Here is a 22,419-nt window from a genome sequence, read left to right as displayed (position 1 = left end):
GTGGAAAGCTAGTCCAAGTGAGATTAATAAAAGGTAACACAGGCTGTGGCAAATCAAATGCAAGACTGTGATCAGGCAGGCAAAAAGGGACTATGAGGAGCATATTGCAAAAAACATAAAGACCAACAATAAAAATTTCTTCAAATATATTAGAAGCAGGAAACCAGCCAGGGAGGCAGTGGGGCCCTTGGATGACCAAGGAGTAAAAGGATTACTGAAGGACGATAGGGAAATGGCTGAGAAGCTGAATGCATTTTTTGCCTCCGTCTTCACTGTGGAAGATGAGAAGTGTTTGACTGCTCCAGAACCACTTTTATTGGAAGGGGTGTTGAAAGACCTGAGTCAGATTGAGGTGACAAGAGAGGAGGTTCTACAACTGATAGACGAATTAAAAACTAATAAGCCACCAGGTCCGGATGGCATACATCCAAGAGTTCTGAAAGATCTCAAAGTTGAACTTGTGGATCTTCTGACAAAAATATGTAATCTTTCATTGAAATCTGCCTCCTTTCCTGAGGACTGGAAGGTAGCAAATGTCACCCCCATCTTTAAAAAGGGTTCCAGAGGAGATCCAGGAAACTACAGGCCAGTCAGTCTGACTTCAATACCGGGAAAGTTGGTAGAAACCATTATCAAGGACAGAATGAGTAGGCACATTGATGAACACGAGTTATTGAGGAAGACTCAGCATGGGTTCTGTAAGGGAAGATCTTGCCTCACTAACCTGTTACATTTCTTTGAAGCGGTGAACAAACATGTGGACAAAGGAGACCCGATAGATATTGTTTACCTTGACTTCCAGAAAGCTTTTGATAAAGTTCCTCATCAAAGGCTCCTTAGTAAGCTTGAGAGTCATGGAGTAAAAGGACAGGTCCTCTTGTGGATCAAAAACTGGCTAATTAATAGGAAGCAGAGAGTGAGTATAAATGGGCAGTATTCGCAGTGGAGGACGTTAAGCAGTGGAGTGCTGCAGGGATCAGTACTGGGCCCCATGCTCTTTAACTTATTCATAAATGATTTAGAGTTGAGAGTAAGCAGTGAAGTGGCCAAGTTTGCAGATGACACTAAATTGTTCAGGGTGGTGAGAACCAGAGAGGATTGTGAGGAACTCCAAAGGGATCTGTTGAGGCTGGGTGAGTGGGCGTCAACGTGGCAGATGAGGTTCAGTGTGGCCAAGTGCAAAGTAATGCACATTGGGGCCAAGAATCCCAACTACAAATACAAGTTGATGGGGTGTGAACTGGCAGAGACTGAACAAGAGAGAGATCTTGGGGTCGTGGTAGATAACTCACTTAAAATGTCAAGACAGTGTGCGATTGCAATAAAAAAGGCCAATGCCATGCTGGGAATTATTAGGAAGGGAACTGAAAACAAATCAGCCCTGTATAAATCGATTGTGCGGTCTCGTTTGGAATACTGTGTGCAGTTCTGGTCACCGCACCTCAAAAAGGATATTATAGCATTGGAAAAAGTCTAGAAAAGGGCAACTAGAATGATTAAAGGTTTGGAACACTTTTGCTATGAAGAAAGGTTAAAATGCTTGGGGCTCTTTAGCTTGGAGAAACGTCGACTGTGGGGTGACATGATAGAGGTTTACAAGATTATGCATGGGATGGAGAAGGTAGAGAAACAAGTACTTTTCTCCCTTTCTCACAATACAAGAACTTGTGGGCATTCAATGAAATTGCTGAGCAGTCGGGTTAGAACAGATAAAAGGAGGTACTTCTTCACCCAAAGGGTGATTAACATGTGGAATTCACTGCCACAGGAGGTGGTGGCGGCTACAAGCATAGCCAGCTTCAAGAGGGAGTTACATAAAAATATGGAGCAGAGGTCCATCAGTGGCTATTAGCCACTGTGTGACACAGAGTGTTGGACTGGATGGGCCATTGGCCTGATCCAACGGCTTCTCTTATGTTCTTATTATACGGATGTTGCTAATATTACTGTTCATTAGGGTTGCCAAGTCCAATTCAAGAAATATCTGGGGACTTTGGGGGTGGAGCCAGGAGACTTTGGGGGTGGACCAGGAGACATTGGGGCGGAGCCAGGAACAAGAGTGTGACAAGCATAACTGAACTCCAAGAGAGTTCTGGCCATCACATTTAAAGGGACAGCACACCTTTTTAAATGTCTTCCTTCCATAGGAAATAATGAAGGATAAGGGCACCTTCTTTTGGGGCTCATAGAATTGGACCCCCTGGTCCAATCGTTTTGAAATTTGGGGGATACTTTGGGGAGAGGCACTAGATACTATATTGAAAATTTGGTGCCTCTACCTCAAAAAACAGCTCCCCCAGAGCCCCCGAAACCTCCAGATCAATTCCCCATTATACCCTATGAGAAGACGTTTCCCTCTCCACCCCCCCTCCCCCCCCACCCCCCGTTTCTGGGAAATCTGATGCAGGAGACAGAACTCACTCACCTCCGGAGGTGCAAAGGCACATGGTCCTTTGGGGGCGTGGCTGGGCTCCCCTCCCTTCACCGGCCAGCTGACTGGGGGCGGGAAGCAGCCTGAGAAAACGGAAGAGCTCTGGCTGCCGTTCTCCTCCCTCCCCTCCCCCCCGCTTTCCCTTTTATGGCCAGCGGGGGGAGGAGGCTCCAAATCTGGAGTCTCCAGGCCTAGCGGGGGATTTGGGAACCCTACTGTTCATCTTTTTCAAATTATATGCTGATTTTCTACATAATATTTATTATTAGTGAGTACATATTGAACATGTGTCAGAAAGGGCATCCTGTGTTGCAGGAAGTATTCATTGTTGGTATTTGTTCAAAATACTTTAGGGGGGTTAAATGTCAGAAAATTATATGGATTAGCAGTAAACATCCTTCACATTCACAGTAAGAACATCATGGCAGTAATATTTTAAGGTTAACACAAGAACTCAAGAATGTATTTTCCCTCTGTAAAACCATTACAAGCTGCAGTCTCTTCAGTTAACAACTTTTCTATCCTCCAGCAATTGAGGGCTGGCTTGTTTACAGCAAAAGAGGCCATACTGCAAAACTGGACTATGCAAAATGTAATGTAATGTAAATGTACTGGACCAGTTCTATATCAGTGCTTAAGCCAGTGTAGTAAAAGCATAGAGCAGTTCTGCCTACATGCAGACAGAAGCATGAATGTATTTCAAAAAGAATTTTACAGTCAGTCCTATGCAGAGACACTCCAGTCTAAACTGGTTGTAGTCACATTGCATAGGACTCCGCTAAAGATCAGCACAAAGTCATGACTTGTAGAATCATCAAAAGGATACCAGAAACTTTCATAGCTAATTGCTGTGAATATAATATAATATAATATAATATAATATAATATAATATAATATAATATAAATCTTCTTTTTCATCTTCTGTGTATTTAATATCGGCATTTAACATATGTTTATTGTGATGTGATTAGGGTTGCCAAGTCTAACTTACAAAATACCTGGGGATTTTGGGAGTGGGACTAGGAGACTTTCCCATTCCCTAAAATAAATAAATAAAAATACAGCAGTGCAGTTCCCCTGAATACAGTCATTTCCCCAGCAACTGGCTGCACTTCCCCCCTTTCTCTCTCTCTTACACACACACGCACACACACGCACACACAAACACCAACACACAGAGCGCAGCCAAAATAAATGCAGTTTGGAAGCACACACTTTGTGGTCTCACTGAAGCAATTTACTCACCAATTTACTCTGCAAACAAGAAATGGAGGGACTGGGCTGCTTCCCTTCCTCATTGCCACCTTGTTTTGTAGGCTCACTCCGTCCCCATTCAGCCTAGCTGAAGATTTAAAGGCACACACACCTTTCAAAGAGCAAACTGTTCCCAGTGTTATCTTAAGCCTTCCGAGGTTTGAAGGCACATGGAGGCCACTGGGGCAGGGTTTCCCTCACTGGCCAGCTGACTGGGGGTGGGAAAGAACTTGCCAAACCAGGAGATTTCCTGCTGGGACCTGGGGATTGGGAAACCTAAGTGTGATTAAAATATCTACATTACCATTTGCTCTTCAGTAGTTCAGCAGAAATCCATGCTGGTTGCTCAGATGTTGGAGGTTGCCCATAACTTTGTTTTGTGGAGTCTGAGATGTGCTTTGAAAATGAGCATTTTGCACCTAGTTTGTAGCGACGGCTTAAAGTGCAGGTTAAAAAAGACATTCTAGAACCCTCCCAATCTGCTCAAGTGGTCTCCATGTCATGAAGTGATTCTGATTTAAACAAATCTGCTGAATAGCTAGAGAAGAAGAAACTTGTGTGTATGGAAATAGGTATTAAATATGCAACAGTGTGAAGTGCTTACAGCTATCCTTGCCAGAGAAATCACTGGTATAACATTTTGCTGTGTAATGTGGGGTTGTATCTATGGATGATTACTGTTCCTTAATTCCAAGAATTGGGAATCTTCAACTATAGACTGCTACTGTGAAATCTATAATCTTAACAATTATGTCTGCCCAGATGATTTCCATAGGCTTGTAGGATGTCCAAATTTTGTGTCATCTTATGCTGTACAGTTTTGTTTCTGGGTAGCTCCAGAAGAGATAAGGGCAATAGGAAAATTACTTTCAAATCTAGTACCTTTTGTAGCTAGTATCCTAGTGACTGGAGGGGTAAGGGCACGCACAAATATAAAATAGAACTTATTGGTTTCTTATGGTATACTATTCTCTGTCCGCTTTGCATTACAAAGCAGTGATTCATGAATTTGTTTAGTTTTTGTTTGGATATGCAATGTGGTAAATCAGATTGGGTATATAATTTCTTATTAGTATAGTGCAGAGTTTTCCTTGAACCCTATATGTCAATTTAATTTTTTAGCATGACTTTTTTTACTCCTTAAGTGTAATAACCCATAGTTTAATTATATTTAACGATATTTCACTTACCTTTTGTCTAAAACCTGCCATTTTTAGGAAGGGCAGACTAGAAATGCAAAGTAATAAATAAAACAGTGAGCCTTAATTATTCATAATTTTGCATGCATTAATAATTCCTTGATCCAGATGGGCAAGAAAGCAGAAATCTTCAACATTACCCATGCATTTTATGTTTACTACTTGTATTTACTTTTACAGGTGACAGAGCTGGAGTGTGTTAGTAGTCAAGCAAATGCAGTCCACACTCATAAAACAGAACTAAATCAGACAATACAAGAATTAGAAGCAACTTTGAAGAAAAAGGAGGAGGTAATTGCTTGCATCTTTTTGTTAATAAAGTAGCCATAGATATAGGTTTTTATACCATTCATAATAGTACATCTTAAAAAGGATATGGAATTTGGCATGAGTTTTTCTGTAATGAAGAGGAAGCACAATGTCAGTGCTTCACACACACATCACTCTTCATTAGCTTGGAGAAACGTCGCCTGTGACATGATAGAGGTTTACAAGATAATGCATGGGATGGAGAAAGTAGAGAAAGAAGTACTTTTCTCCCTTTCTCACTCATGGGCATTCGATGAAATTGCTGAGCAGTCGGGTTAAAACGGATAAAAGGAAGTACTTCTTCACCCAAAGGGTGATTAACATGTGGAATTCACTGCCACAGGAGGTGGTGGCGGCTACAAGCATAGCCAGCTTCAAGAGGGAATTGGATAAAAATATGGAGCAGAGGTCCATCAGTGGCTATTAGCCACAGTGTGTGTGTGTGTGTGTGTGTGTGGATAGATAGATAGATAGATAGATAGATAGATAGATAGATAGATAGATAGATAGATAGATAGATAGATAGATAGATAGATAGATAATTTTTTTTTGGCCACTGTGTGACACAGAGTGTTGGACTGGATGGGCCATTGGCCTGATCCAACATGGCTTCTCTTATGTTCTTATTGATACCCTACACACACATATAAAAGGTGTGAGTTACAAAAATGAAATATATGTATATTTTTGTAGTTAATCAGTTGCCTAAGTTGTTTATTGAAATGCATAATCAAAGGAGAGTTCTTTCTAAACCAGTGTCCTTAGGCCTATGTAACTTTTGAACCATGATTTAAAAATCTGGGCAATTATCCATGCTATTAAAATAAATAAAATGAAATCCTATAATAGTGATGCTGATTCAATTGATTTTTATCAGGAGATGGGAAATTATAAGAGAAAATATTTATTAAAATAATGCATTAAGTAAACATCTCTGTATAAAGTGTGCTTTGGAGGGAAGGAGTGAGAAAGAAAACATTTGAGCACACTGAGTGGAATTAAAGTCTTTTGTGTTGATCCCCACTTTAAAAAGGTCCAATCTAGTCCTATTCTAGTGCAAAATAGTTAATTCACATAAAGGCACAAGACACAGATATCCTTTGTCTCCCAGTTGGGGTGGGGGGAGTAGCAAATTCTCATTTACCCAGTCTCTTATGTTCAGTCATCACAGGAAACAGGAGTTTGTCTGCGTGCTTTGCACAAGAAGGGTGGGGGTGGAGAGAGCAGAAGGGTGGAGAGAGCAGAAGGAAAGGGAATCCACAGATCAAAGTATGAAACTGCATTCTTGCTTGTCATGGCAAATCAGAGTTTAATTGTGGTTTAGCATGATGTCTGCATATTCAAAAGCAACACAAAACTTTCTGTACTGGTCCTATTTGCCCCATTCCAGTTGCCCCATTCCTGCGTAACATTTGCCCCATTCCAGTTGTGTGTTTCATGTTTAAGAGTTTACAAATGAGACAGGGAGCTGTTCAGAAGGGTAAGGTAGGGAGAGTACTTTCAGGGGCAAAGTTCCTGAAATACTGGGAGAACTGTCAAGTCTGATAACCTGTCCAAGGAGATGGACTATAAAGGAGTCACAGTATAGTGACTACACCACACAGAGACATAGTTACTGAAAATTCTTACAGTAGGCCTGGTAACCTTGTCATTGCTGGTGTAGCAGTGGGAGGTCTTGATCCTGGTTAGGGCAATTATTTCATGGCAGTACTTGTGGAAGGGAAGCCCCACCCTGCCTACAGAGTACTACATGTTCCAACATTGGCGTCTACCTAGGGTCACTGTGTTCTTAGGGTCCAGGATGTTATCATGGAAATCCTGTAGCATAGGGCAGAACCAGGCCTGGGGCAGTATATGTGTGTATGCGTTCAAGAATGGGCTGTCCTCTCAGGAAGGGTCCTCTTCCTCCTCCTAGTAGGTCCTACCTGATTCAGGAGCTGGGAGGTCAAGATACTAGAAGAATCTTCATGTCTTAGAGCTGGATGATAATCTGAAATTGTAGTGAGTTTGTCTTTTGATGGTGGCTAGGTTCTGGTTCAGGCTTGGAAAACATAGGCACTCCATCATTAATTCTATGTGATACTGATCACATAAAGTATGGCACTGTCTCAATCATCATGATAGAGGTTTACAAGATAATGCATGGGATGGAGAAAGTAGAGAAAGAAGTACTTTTCTCCCTTTCTCACAATACAAGAACTCGTGGGCATTCGATGAAATTGCTGAGCAGACAGGTTAAAACAGATAAAAGGAAGTACTTCTTCACCCAAAGGGTGATTAACATGTGGAATTCACTGCCACAGGAGGTGGTGGCGGCCACAAGTATAGCCACCTTCAAGAGGGGTTTAGATAAAAATATGGAGCAGAGGTCCATCAATGGCTATTAGCCACAGTGTATGTGTGTATATAAAATTTTTGGCCACTGTGTGACACAGAGTGTTGGACTGGATGGGCCGTTGGCCTGATCCAACATGGCTTCTCTTATGTTCTTATGTTCTTGACTTATTTTATAATGTTGTATGAGGAATCTCACATGAATAGGGAAAAAATCTTGAGAAACAGGCTTTAGGATGTTTTAGGTCCTGATAGATAGATCCAGGTGGGCAGCCTTGTTGGTCTGAAGCAGATGAACAAAGCAAGAGTCAAGTGTCACCTTTAAGACCAACCAAGTTTTATTCAGAATGCAAGTTTTCGTGTGCTCTCTAAGCACAAGTGCACTCAGAGAGCACACAAAAACTTGCATTCTGAATAAAACTTGATTGGTCTTAAAGGTGTCCCTTGACTCCTGCTTTGTTCAAAGGTCATGATAATCTGCAACAATTAAATATATTTCCATTGTTGCAATCCTGTGATGTTTCTCTGTCTTTGCTGTTTGTTCATGGAAAACAAAAAATAAAAATAAAATTAATTTGGGATTCTGATACGTAACAGAACTCCCCCAGTTCCTTCTCAGGCTGTGATAACTTGCTGGCAAATAGACTGAGCATAACCAGTTTCTTAGAGACTGCTTTTATATACAGGTTTTGTGTGCTTGAAGAGTGTGGTGCAATAGAATGAAAGATACTCTGTGTAGTAATTATGGCCAGCCTAATAACCCCGACAGTGTGGGGGCCAGGCATGAGGGGGTGCTTAAAAGTATCTTTGCTGTTCCAGGTGAACACACTCATCTCTCAAAAGAGTGAATAATAGGTAGGGACTACCTTTTTATATTACATCTTTAGTCCTGAAAGCCCATTATTCTTTCTCTGGCAGTAATTGGCACCAGATGTTTCACTGGAAAGTTCAAGATGCCTCGCTGTAGTTCTGAAATAATGTGCCCTCAGGGAAGTTTCTTCCTAGTCGCCTAATTGGTAGACGTTTATTACACTAAGATTAGAAAGTTGGCTGCTTCCATGGAAGTCTGCTTTACATTTTGTAATCTTTACAATTATAACTCCCAATCTTCTTGTTGCTGTTCTAACACTGCTATTGGCTGGTAATGATTTATAAATGATTATGTACTTTTTTCATTCTTTTTAACGCTGTGATCCGGTGATAATGTATAGAAAGGAATTCCTTAAACTCTCTAAGGCATTGTATAAAATCAGATTTTATCAGTATGGACTGAATGTTTTAGAATTGCTTTAGAGCTTACTTTCTCTTGTCATTCATAATTCTGTAGTATTTTTATTATACTTCCTCACACTATAAAATCGTCCGTTGTTCTCAGTCCCTGGTAATCTGGAGCTGCATCTGTATATACTCAACAGCTGTTCTTCTCAGGAGTCTTTATTAACAGCAACAGACACTGCTAATCTTGCTTTCTGACAACCCATTCTTAACAATCCAGTTCTGCTGTTGCTGCATGATCAATAGCAGCATCTTGTCCTTGTCACAGTGGGGCAGAACTACACTCTCTACTGGGAACAGCATGGGGTTTTTATTAATACTATAAGTAAGTCAGTGGTGCAGGGCTGGCTAAACCACTCTTAAAATGATGCATAAAGGCAGCCTAGTTCTCTGCCTGTTCCCATCTGCACTCTTTGTGCACCTGTTAGAGGAAGAAACATCAGCTGCAACGTTGGTCTCCATTCAGGTCATGTGTCCATTGGCACAAGCTCATGCTCTTGTACATGATGTATAAAGAATATTTCTCAAATCTGACATGATATATAAAGAATATTTCTCAAATGATTAAATCTGACAGCTTAGGTAATAATTGAACAAAAGCCACAATGGTGTTGCTTTCCTACACTTATTTGTCAATACAGACTGTGATGTAACTTCATACCCAACTTGAATTGGATGGTATGTATGTACTGCTCATTAGTGGCAGATGAAGACCTTACAGATGTTGCTGACTTCAAGGACTCAGTGCATTTTATATTCTCTGTGCCAAAGTGTCATTGTTAGCAGCCATTCTGTATCATTCTGTGCCAAAGTGTCATTGTCAGCAGCCATTCTGTATCAGTTCATGAAGAACATTTTTTCCAAGGTGAATATTAGCATATGCACTGAGGTCAGTTTCAATAACATGATGTTCCCCCCCCCTTTAGGAAATAGAAAAATTGAGACAAGAAATTGATAATGCCCGAGAGCTTCAGGCACAGAGAGACTCTCTAACACAGAAGCTACAAGTAAGTAAATGAGGGAGGTGGAGGGTTGGAGGGTTGCATGTTTAGACCATCAATACAAGTGTAGCCCCCAGTGAGGCAAATAACACCCCATCATAATTGGAAACAAGGAGTGGATGCCCCTCAAAGAAGAAAAATAAAGCAAATTTTAAAAGGTTCTTGAAGTGATGAGATAGCCTTGAACTTTTTTCTTGTTAAAAGATTATGTTTATGTTCAGAGCACTCTTCCTCTGCCAAATGGGTAATTCCTTTTTAAGAAATCAAACCTTGAAGTAGTTCCATAGTGGCATAGGAAAAAGGAGTGTGAGGAAGAGAGAAAGGATATTTGTGATGTCATGGGTATTATTTAGTAGGCCATTCCCCATAGAAGAGCTAGAAGAGCTGGTAAATGTATTGGGTAGAATGATGGACTAGATTAGATGAGAACCAGGTTCAAATCCCCACTCATTTATGAAATTTGTTGAGTGACCTTGAGACAGTCATTCACTCTCAGCCCAGCCTACCTCACAGATTCTGAGGATAAAATTGAGGAGGAAGCTTATGAGCTCTCTGAAGAAAGAGTGGAATAAGAATGTACCAGATGGACAGCAATTTTGGCAAAAAGGTGTTTTCAATTTTACCAAATACCACTTCAAGCACTATGAAAACGTGAAGAAGTGGTTTGCCAGTGACAATGGTGAAAAAGAAAAAAATAAACCTGTGCATCACATGCAAGAGTACTCTGATGTTCATCTTCATGGCTTTTGTGCAGTCCCACATGGGGACTGCATAACTGCAGACCAGCTGCAGAGAGGAGCTTTCAAGCTTCTCTGAAGAAGCTTCTAGACTCTGGAGTGTTCCCCCTCCGCTCTGTCTACAGTGATCCCTTTTCCCACCCAATGAATTATTTCCCTCAGTTCTCTTCTTGCCACCGTGAGAGGACACATTTCTGGTTGCTGCTTTGTGGGGTCTCATAAAGGCAAAGAGGATTCCTCCACAGAGCGTTCAGAAGACTTGTAACACCTACAGATTGATAGGATGGCTCAATTTAAGAAACGTGGGGAGTACAGGTCAAAATGTCATTTTATAGTTATTTCCACTAGCCCTGGTAGGTGAGTCAATATAGCAAGCAACAGTCCAATGACACACTGTGCTTAACTATATACAATTTATTTACAATATTTACATTCACCAGCAAAGTGCTCCGCCAAACAACCATCTAAAGTAGAAGGAAAAATTGTACAGCACAGCACTGCTTATATACATAGTCTCTGCACCAATGGGTTACGTGCTGAGTCATTGTGTACTTGGACACTCAACCTCTTCACTCATTTCCAAATGCTGGTCAGAACTGTTTTCACTTTGTTGAGACTTGCTAAACACTGATGTCATCTTTTTGACACTGACTGTCAGTTAGATCAGCATGATCTCAGTTAGTCACTAGCCTGATGCCTTATTGAGCATTTTTATATGCTGACACTCCCCCTAAGGCATAGGCAGTGAGACCTAATTTAGATCTCAAATTTGTATACTTATCCACATTTAGGCTTTTGGTAAACGTATCAGCCACATTCATTACAGATGTACAATCCTGTAACATAATTAACTTTCTTTACACAACATCTTTAACATTCTGCTTCGTGGTTTTATCCCTTGTCCATCTGCTAGTTGCAGAGCTGCAGTGTTGTCACAGAACACACGTATTGGCAGTTTGCATTGTATTTCTAGATCAATCAGTAATTGATACAACCATTCTAGTTGTATTACACAATCATTAAGTGCAGCATATTCAGCTTCACACATACTAGTGGCCACTTAGGTCTGTTTTAATGATTTCCACAGTATCAATGTGGACCATTTATGTACACGACATATGCTGTTGTGGATCTACTGTCCTCCCTATCACCCCAGCTTGAGTCGCTGTAGGCAGTGATTTGTTGTGCCTCATTTGCTTTTAACACCAATGTGTAGTTGGCAGTACCCTTAAGATATCTGAGTACCCTTTTTGCTGCAACCCATTCCTTAGCATAAGGATTTGAGCTTTTCTGACACAACATGTGTACAGCAAAACATATATCAGGTCTGGACCAAAAGGCAATATACAGCAATGAACCGACTAGAGATTGATAGATGGAACTGTTCTCAAATACTCTTTCATCAGGCTCATTTTTATAAACTGTAGTCATTGGTGAGTCTACACAATGCATCCAGCATGGTATATTTTTCAAGTAGTTTAAATATTTTCTCCTTTTGATTTAGACTAAACCATCCTTGTGAGTCTCTGCTTATATCTACTCCCAAATAGTGTTGTATGTTACTCGTGTTTCATCTTGAACAGATTTTGAGTTGACTCCATAAACCATTTCAGTTATGTGTCAGTGCAGAACAAAAAACAGATATCATCCACAAAAACTAATAAGTAACATTTTGTTTGCTCAGTTGTTTTGCAGAACATTCAGGGATCAGCTATCCCCTGTTCAAACCCAAAATCAATCAATGCTTTACTCAAGCACTGGTTCCATTCCTTGGCACTTTGTTTTAAGCCATATAATGCTTTGTTGAGTTTCAAAACCAAAGTTTTGTTTGAGTTTTCAAAACCTGGTATCTGTTCCATATACAGTTCTTTCTCTAGATGTGCATTTAAGTAAGCAGTGGTAAAATCAAAGTGATGTACCTGCATCTTGTCTTGTGCTGCTTTACATAATGCTGCTTTTAAAGTATCTGCTTTTACAGTTGGAGCAAACACTTGATCATAGTCTTCTCCTATTTGAGAAAAACCTCTAGCAACCGATCTTGCTTTTCTTTGCATTTGACCACCTGGTAGCGTTTTCAGTTTGTACAGCCGACACCCAATAGCCTTTTTTATCAACTGGCAAGTTAAAGAAAACACATTATTTTCAGTTAACGAGTACTTCCTCTGCATGGCCTCCTGCCAAGCAACCCTTTCCGGTTCTGGCATATTTAATACCTCTTGAAAGCTTTGTGGCTCCCTAACGTAAACATGATTCACTGAGGTATTTTCAAACCCATATCTCTCAGGTGGTACACCCTTAGTACTCCTAGTTGACCTTCTAGGTACTGCTGCATTTTGTTCACCCTCAGAGACACTAGGTGAAGGAGAACTTATTTCCTGTTTTATAGTAGTAGTTTGTTCCTCAGTTGTTATAGGCAGTGCAACCTGATCAGGCAAATCACTAGCATGGATTCTTTGCCACCCCTGGTGTTCACAACAGTTAGCTGATCTGCTGAATGAACTGATAGACTTTTGTGCTGGTTTGGTAACCCAGAAACAGAAGTTTTTTAGATCTTGCACTTCCCTTTCTCCTTTGGTTAACTGGAATGTTTACCCAAGCTTTGGTACTGAACACTCTTAGATGATCTAGATTGGGATTTTTGTTATATAGCATCTTATATGGGATGCTATCAATGGGTTTAGACCAGAGTCTGTTGTTCACGTAGCAAGCAGCTTTTAAAGCTTCTGCCCAAAAACTGATAGGTAACCCAGCATCTTTTAACATAGAATGCATCGTTGTTTGCAACACTCCACCTTTTTGTTCAGCAACCCCATTTTCCTGAGATGTTGCTACATTAGCCACTCTATGAGATATCCCATGTATGTGCATCCAGATTTTAAATGCAGAGGACATAAACTCTCCTCCCATATCTGTTTGAATAGCACACAGATTACCCAATTGTTTTTGTGCCAATATTTCACAGTGGTGAATACATCAGATTTCTGTTTTAACACATACACCTGGAGTAGTCACCAGTTAGAATTAACACATATTTGTTACTGGAGTGGCTTTTGGGAAATGGACCAATCAGATCTGCATGTATTAAGGCTAGTGGCCTTTCCGACACTCTGTCGCTCTTGCAAGCTACAGGGAAAGCTTGTGATTTAGTACACTTGCATATCTCACAGTCAAGGAATTTATTGCAATCTTTCACACCACCCTTCCCCGCAATAGAGAGTGTTTTGTTTATAGCATGAAAACTAACATGCCCCAATCTCCGGTGCATTAAATGTACACAATTGTCATGAGGGTTAGAATTTGTTACAGCTTTAGCTGTTCCTGATGAGTTCTCAAGAACGTAAACATTGTTCTGTAATCTCCCAACTCCCAGCACTTTCCCTCCTTTTATGACTTTACAAGTCTTCTCAGCAAAAGTGACCGTAAATCCAAAGACAGGCTAAATGGCCACAAAGACTGAGCCCAAACTGATTGCCATCAACCTGGCATCATACAGATTACCCTCAGAACCAACAATCTTCCCTTGCCAAAATTGCACTCTCCGGCTCAGGAACATCTTTTTCTCACAACCTTGACTATGATGGTTAGCCTTTCCTTGGATCCAGTCTTCGACACAGACAGTCTTGTAAGTCAAACCTCCAAAATTCCTCAGCTCACCACCAAGGTTCAACATCAAGTCATTTCCACATCCAAAGATCCTTTCTCCATCAAGAGAGCTCTGTGATGCTCAAATTTCTCAGAGGGAAAGGTTGTTGAGGTTCCTGCTATGGGTCCATCAATACCTCAAGATGGAGGACAAACAGATACACAGCTTCAACAATCACCGTGGGCCCTGTTTCTGTTTATGATGCCACAGCAGTGGTTCAGTGAGCATCACTAAAACCATACCCATGGCAACCTGCAAAGAATCCTTTGGCATTAGCAGAAATGACAACTACATTACCAGCCTGAAGGAACCCTTCCCCATCAACCTAGAGGATTCACTTTATGTCAGAAGCTAGTTCAGAGAGCATTTTAATGCTATCACCAGATGTCAGGTCGCCAAATTATTAGCTTCCTCCCCTATGGAAGACCTGAAGATGTATTCAGAATAGCTGATTCAGATGGCAAAGGCCCTAGGACTGGACTTTAATGCATCAGAAATGCAGCCATCCAGTCCCATAATGAAAGTCCTATACATCCATGATTCAGGTCCAGTGGCTCTCTCCTTGCTACAGGGGATCCAGGAGATAGCAATAGCCATTTACTCTTCAGGTGTGGTAGGACTGAGGGTGACCAATTTTACAGCAGTCATAGGCCGTTACCAAATGTTATTGTAGGGGGAAATGTTACAGTTTGTAGAATTGTTACCAGTAGATAAGCAGAGTGTAGCCAAAGTCCTTATTGCTGAAGGACAGAAATTGGGCAAACAGCAGTTCATTGGAGCCTTGCTAGATTCACAAAACAGGAAGGCTTATTTGTCTCTTTCCAGACTAAGGACCATGTTAGTGCTGGTAGAAATTCCTTTCTAACAGATATCAATTGGCCATTCAACAAAGGCCCAGACATCTTTGGCAGCCTTCCGAGCCAGACTTGCCCTGAAGGACATCTGTAAAGCAGTGATGTGGTCTACTCCATCAACATTCATCAAGCATTATTCAATGAATGTGGACTCCAGAAGGGAAGCTGCAGTGGGAATAGCAGTGTTACAAGCCATTTTCCATTGATGAGCCCACAGCATGGTGAACTTGATATTCTCCCATGTATGACTGCACATGAAAACAGGGTTGCACTTACCTGTAACCACTGCTCATTTAATGGTCTTCTGTGCAGGCACACATCCCTCTCTTTTTCTCCAACTATGGGTTGCCATGCAGGGGTCTCCTTACAGCTGTGAAGGGACCTGAGTTCTAACCGCATCTCTGTCATGTGACCCTTGGGAGGGAAAAAGGATCATTGAAGACAGAGGAGATGGGGAGCACTCCAGAGCCTAGAAGCTTCTTCAGAAAAGTTTAAAAGCTCCTCTCCATGGCTGGCCTGCAATCACGCAGTCCCATGTGTGCCTGCCCAGAAGGCAACTCGATGAACAGTGGTTACAAGTAAGTGCAACTCTGTTTTCTGTGCATGTTCTATTCAAGCATAAGGTTCGATATGCCAGTTCCTCTAAGACTGGCAGAGAGTTACAGGTCTTGGAGCACAAAGATCAGCACAAGGCCTGTGTGCATCTCCCACATCCATGTCCATCATTTCTTCTCATGCAGGTGCAGGCTGCTAGCAGCTTTGGTAACCTGTGCTCCAGAGGAGAGGATGGGAATATATGAGGTGTGCATGGACGCTCCATTCCAAGTCATGGCTGCAATGAGCATATGTGGCAAGGGATAAGTAGGCAGATGGTTGTGCCTACTCAGGGTGAATTTGATTATGGCAATAAGATTGGGAAAGTAGTGTTTAAAAAGGACATTTAAAATCAAATTGTTACTCATATCCCATTAGTGTTCAGTATGGCCTAGGTACTGCTTGGAGGAAATCTGATGAAAGCATCTAGCTCTGTACTTGTAGGAAGGGACACAGACTGGCTGACTGACTTGTGAAAAAACTTTTTCTGCCATAAATATACTCAGGATGTTTCTGTAAGAATACATTTCTAAAATGCTGAAATTATCACCCCCAGATCTCAAGCAATATCTTATATTTATTCTTGCTTGGCAGACAATCAAGTTGGGCAGGCAGCTAGGATTAATTCCCGCTAGAGTACAGTTACCATGTTATATGTTGTTTGAAATATATGTAAAGAGTTTTGGCTTTTGTAATTGCGAGGAAATACATTAGTTATTTGTTGCTGTGCCAGAACATGCCTGCTCTGGCCTACAGGCCCTGTTCTGCCCTGCCCTCCTAGGGGTCCCCAGCTCCTCAGAGGGGCTTTTATCTCTAGTTTAGCCACTACCACCATCTGCCCCTTTTCAAGAAATCACCCACTGGGAGGGACAGGACTCCCAGGCTCCCTTTGAAGTTCTGAGGCCTTGCCTCTGTGTCTCCTGCTGCCTAGTGCCAGGCCACCATGGGGACAGATTAATGCCTTGGATCCCCTTGGAGGAATAGCCACTTGCCAACCCCCTGGCTCCCCTCTTCAGAATACCGTGTTCAAGACAGTAGGGATCTATGTAGTACAGAGAACCAATCCCAGTATCAAAAGTTTAAAGTATTTATTAAAATGAAAATGTTTACAAGCATACCTTTTGGCATAACACCAGATCTGAGCAAGGAATACAAAATAACTTTAAAAAACCCTCACATCCTCTGCCCCTTTCTCTATACTTGTCCTACCAGCTGTTAAAATAGGCTCTTTAAACTTAGCTACACAGATCTCTACACAGTTACCATTACCTCAAGCTTGCTTCAGATGTCCAGACCAACCACATTGGTAAAATGGCTGGCTGCCTGTTTTCAGACCACAGCTCAGAGTTATCCTCATCACAACATCTCAGAGAAAAGGAGAGTTATTTCCCATTGTGAGGAGATTTTATCATTTATGCTTCCTCTCCCCCCTTGACCGTGGTCATTCCAGGTCAAAGAAGCATTCCTCCAGCTTCTTCCTGGAGATTATATCTGGGTTTTTCTAGCCAAAGTCCTCCAAACTCTGTTCCCTGCCTGGAGAACGAGGGAGGAGAGGGAGGCTTAACCATCCATTTGTTTAAATCCATTAGCATTTCTTAAGAGGTGGACCTAGAAAGCCATTGATGGACTTCCTCCTTCCCAGCCAGAGAAAAGGAGGGAGCTATTAAAACCCCAAAATGAGGTTTGCTGCTTGTCAACCTCCCTGGAGAAAATACATTCCTTCACAGTTGCTTTTAGATTTTTACAGAGAACCTTAGTGTTCATTTAGTGGGATATAATCTCCTGGGATAAGTTAACAAATAAGTGTACCAAATGAATCCTATGTAAATCTGTTTTTTTATGTCTGAAATAATAATGCTCTTAAATGAAGTGGCATTCAAGAAACTCAGGTTTAACCTTTCTGGTAAGAAATGCCTGACTTCTGGGCAAACCAGTCTTTTAAATCCATTTATATCTTAGTGTTTAAAATAATTAAAATATATGCTCATATAACAACTGACTAAGGAGATAGGCCCCTAAGCTGAATCTGATTGAATCAGGGCCCACTGACCTCTCAGGCCTGTGTTGTAAGTGGGGGTCCCCATCCTCCAGGAGCAGAATTTAGAGGGCAATTTTGGGGTGCTGTAGGAGGGAAGAGCATTAAAAATCATGCACCATGTGCAAAAGTCCTTGCATCCATGAAATATAGCATTGTATCCACCCCACTGTCAGAAGCAATGATAAAGATACCCTCTGCTTTTGATCAAGGATGATAATTTGGTTCTTCTTGCTATGCAGCTGCCTGAACTTGAACTTCCACTGGAACTAGAATTCCAGAAGATTTTTTTTAAATTAAAGATGGATCACACTCAGCAAGGGCTCCAGTCTGGACCTCCTCTGGATTATCTTGTGCATAATTACTACTCCAGCCCCATGTTAATGTTTTAGACAAGTGCAGTGGGTAGCATAGTGTAGGATTTACAAATGATTCATAACTCTATGGCATATTTTTTCTTAAAGGAAGTGGAAATTCGAAACAAAGACCTAGAAGGACAGCTCTCTGATCTTGAACAACGTCTGGAGAAAAGTCAGAATGAACAAGAAGCTTTTCGCAATAACTTGAAAACGCTTTTAGAAATTCTCGATGGCAAAATCTTTGAACTAACAGAACTGCGAGATAACCTGGCCAAGCTAATAGAATGCAGCTAAAGCAAATGGAATCTCAGTGCCAAAACATCTTAAAGATGCACTGTCTCTCTTCATAGGACTTTGTTGGGCTCTGCATCAAAGTTGCACAAAATTAGGGAAAAAATGTTCCCCCAGGAGGGCCTATTTTAAATTTTCAGCAGCATATTTGTGTAAAATTTTAGAATTCAGCTTGTAGCTAGTTGAAAAAAAATAAAAGAACTTGAATTACAAATTACCTCCTTGTATATAATTGGCCATAGGTAACTCGAAAGATATTAGCAGTAATTGAATGCAATCCTTTTCTAATTATTAGCCAGTGAAAGAATGAGAAGTGCCCCAGATGACGTCCCTTTTAAATGTTAGACACAATGTAGATGATCTGCTTTTTTTCTCCTTTCTTTTTCCTTTTTGTTAAGGTACCTAACTGCTGTGTTTTGTGCAAGAACTTTGTGATGATAGCCCTTGTCTTTTGTTATAATCTTAATAATTTCTCAGGATATTTTGCACTGTTGAGAAACAGTGCATTACCAATTAATTCTTGCCAGGAGTGAGAGAGAGTTGCATCTTTAATTCAAACCTAATGAATAACTGCTTGTATAGAGTTCTTCCCTTTTTTATACTGGAAGATACGGTATTTATTTACAATGTTCACTCTGGTGTTCTATAATATTGTCCAGTGTATGGTTTACTTTCCCCTATTTTAAGTCCATGTATGTAGAAGTTCTGTATCCCATTTTGTCATACATCTTCAAGCCAATCAATGAAGACAGGTGAGTACCTCCATGTATTTTAAAATTTGGTATATACAGATAAGGATCAAACCAGTCATTAAATATCACACAGGTTTAATGTTTATTGTTACTTAAAATATTTTACTATTTTTTAGTGAAATATCATTGATAATGATCAGTGCAGCTTATTATAGTGGCTATATAGCTATTGCCAGGGCATTCCCTTTAGGTTGACCTAGCTCAACCAAGAGAATTTTTTTAAAAAGAAACTATATAATCATAGAACATTGAAATAGAGATTTTGTTTTCTCTGTTAGACCTTCACATCTCATCTTTATCAAAAACCACACCAGGCAATATTCTGAACTTCAAAACAGGAATTGAATTCAGTTATCCTCAGTGAACAGGTTTTTAAGTTGTTTTGATGTAATTTACAAAGACTTTTGCCAAACATATATTTCTTTATATACTATTTTTATTTTAAGGTAAAAAAATTGAAAGGTAAGCCAAGTGTCACATGTCTGCTAATTGAATGGGAACTGCATTTTGGGACAGTCTTGCTGAAAATTGTCTAATATGGGAGAGGATTTAAAAAAAAAAGAATGAAAAAGTATCAACCGCAATGATGCACTGACCTTTTTTTTATATCCAAATTGAGTGTCAAATACAAAACCCAGCTTAAATATTAAATCTGTATAATAGACCAGGGGTGGCCAACGGTAGCTCTCCAGATGTTTTTTGCCTACAACTCCCATCAACCCCAGCCATTGGCCATGCTGGCTGGGACTGATGGGAGTTGTAGGCAAAAAAACATCTGGAGAGCTACCATTGGCCACCCCTGTAATAGACAATTTTTTTTCCACTTAAGGACTGCTATTCAAAACTAGATAATATAAATCGGGATTTTTAAAATGTGTGTACTGTATGTATATACTGCATAATACATGCATTCTAATTTGTATTTGAAGAAGGGAAAATACAGTTTAATTTCCATAATGCCATGTAATCCATAATTTATCAAGGATTTTTTTCCTGACATGTCAGGATTTCTGTTTAACTAAACATTAAATTGCCATGTATTATACTGTACACACTATTTAAGTTCCATCCATATTTTAGGGTATTTTATTGCTTATTTTATTTATGGTTGAGGAAAAATATTTGTTCATTGCATTCATAGTTAAAAGCTTTCTATGGTGATTTTTTAAATTAATTGCTAGGTGTTGATGATGTGTAACTTTTATCAGGTCCAGGACAGTAGCAATTACCTGATTTTAATTTACCTGGAGAAGTTTGTACCTGATTCTCTTGCTATACAAGTGTCAATTGGGAACATCTTCAGCAAAGTATAAAATTGGTGTAATTGTAGGAGGAATCAAGTGTGTACATGAAGGGTGTTCTTAATTATAACAAGTTGGAACAGAAATTTGATGGCAAAAAAATGTAACATTATTTTTAATGAGATCAAAATTTTTAATACAGTGACATTTACATGTGGGAAAATAGTTTACAAAATATTTCCACTTAAATGCTGTGTATATGTGTATACATATGTATATACAGTACATGGAAAAATTTAAATGTGCACATTTTTAATATTTTCCTATTGAAATTAAATTTAAAAATTGGAAATCAATATTTGATAATTTCTTTTCTCATGTATATTAATATGCTTGACTTTGGGTTCTTTTGTTTGTAAAAATAAAACCTATGAGGGCTGCACCGTTTAATTCCCAAAAAGTAATCTAATATGTATATGGGAGAAGGTGGATTTAAGTGCACATATAAATAAAATCTTATTGTTAAGAATATTTTAACATTAATTTACAGTAGGTGAGTGTTTAGAAATTGTACTATAGTAATTATACTCTAAAGTTCCTAATTAGATGATCATGCCTACTTTAGCCTCTGCCCTTCTGTATTATAAAGATAACGGTTGGCATATTGGAAAAAGTCATTTTCCCAAGGAGTGGTATTACATAAAGTATCTATCTTAAGAGAAACTGTGGGGAATATATATGCCAGAGTAAATTGTTGGGTACTGTAGACTAAAAAACCCCCACAAAAAACAAGAACTTGCATAGAAGATGAATCACGTTGTGTATAACTTGTTATATGACAGCTATGAAGTCTTGTTAAAAAATTCTTTTAAAACCCAACAAAAATACAATTTTTATTTTGAAATACAATTGATGTTCTGGAGAATGTACTTTACTCAAAAAATATCTTCTTTAACTCTTTTTAATATTACAAACTGTTGAATGGATGGCAGCATTTACCTTAATCCTTCAGGTGCTACTGGATTTTGAATCAGAGTGTCATGTTGTGAATTCTGACTTTGACATAAAAAAAGGTTTTATAAGTATATCCCCGTCTGGAAGTTGGTTTTTGGGCCCTTTTTCTCAGACTTCTATTCAAGAGTGTCCCAACCACTCCAACTGAAGAAACTTCACAATAGTGTAGTATCACCAGCTCCCAGAAAACCTGATTCAGCAAGTGCTAATAAGTAGACTATAATTCCTCAATTTATAGTGCTATCCTAAACAGAGTTAGGGCTATCCAAGTTCATTGAAATAAGTGTAACTCTGCTTAGGGAAGCATGGCAGGTGAGCAAGCTAGGGCAGAACAGAGTATCAAATTGGTTGATAAAGTTCCCGGAATATGAATTTCGTTAGTTTTCAGCCTTCATCTTTTGTAATCAAAGGTAGAGAAAGAAGTTGTTTTTGTAAAAACTATACATAACACATTGAAAATTATGTACTACTTTAAGAATGACTGAGACTGTTCTATTCAGACTAACTTGACATAGACACAGTGAATTAATTGTGGCTTAAAGGTTAAAAAAAAGGCAAAGGCAAGCACCAGTCGTTTCCGACTCTGAGGTGATGTTGCATCACGACGTTTTCCCGGTAGACTTTTTACGGGGTGGTTTGCCATTGCCTTCCCTAGTCATTTACACTTTACCCCCAGCAAACTGGGTACTCATTTTACTGACCTTGGAAGGATGAAAGGCGGAGTCAACCTTGAGCCAGCTACCTGAACCCACCTTCTGCCAGGATTAAACTCAGGTTGTGAGCAGAGCTTGGACTGCAGTACTGCAGCTTACCACTTTGCGCCACAGGGCTCGTAATTGTGGCCTACTTCAAAGTAAACATACACAGGGGTGAGCTACAATTTAGGTTTTCCCCCTCCCTTGTTTGGTAGTCAGCTGCCCACAAAAACCAAAATTTCTCATTCCATAACAGTTAGATTTTAATACAAAAATAATGGTATTATTCGGCAATGTTCTGAAGATATCCTGGTCTTATGTGGATGGGGGTGATAATCAGGGAGCCCTGGAGCAAAACCTTCCATCAGGATCCTGCTGCCATTTAACATGTGGTGATAAG

The 22,419-nt window shown here is 40.0% G+C and overlaps 1 protein-coding gene across 2 annotated transcripts in view; it reads left to right on the top strand.

Annotated features, from left to right (window-relative positions):
• The window catches only part of HOMER1 (homer scaffold protein 1), a 134,731-nt gene extending 115,091 nt beyond the window's left edge, over positions 1-19,640 (top strand). For both annotated transcript variants that reach the window (XM_060235863.1, XM_060235862.1), the window contains 3 exons: positions 5,066-5,176; positions 9,730-9,810; positions 18,132-19,640. In XM_060235863.1, the coding sequence (XP_060091846.1) occupies positions 5,066-5,176; positions 9,730-9,810; positions 18,132-18,320 (381 nt within the window). In that variant the 3' untranslated portion in view covers positions 18,321-19,640. The remainder of the gene's footprint in view (positions 1-5,065; positions 5,177-9,729; positions 9,811-18,131) is intronic.
• Positions 19,641-22,419: the final 2,779 nt, after the last annotated feature.

Source organism: Heteronotia binoei, chromosome 4, assembly GCF_032191835.1.
Source record: "Heteronotia binoei isolate CCM8104 ecotype False Entrance Well chromosome 4, APGP_CSIRO_Hbin_v1, whole genome shotgun sequence".
NCBI lineage: Eukaryota > Metazoa > Chordata > Lepidosauria > Squamata > Gekkonidae > Heteronotia > Heteronotia binoei.
Note: the sequence above shows the minus strand (reverse complement) of the source record. Positions and strands in the feature narration are given on the sequence as shown.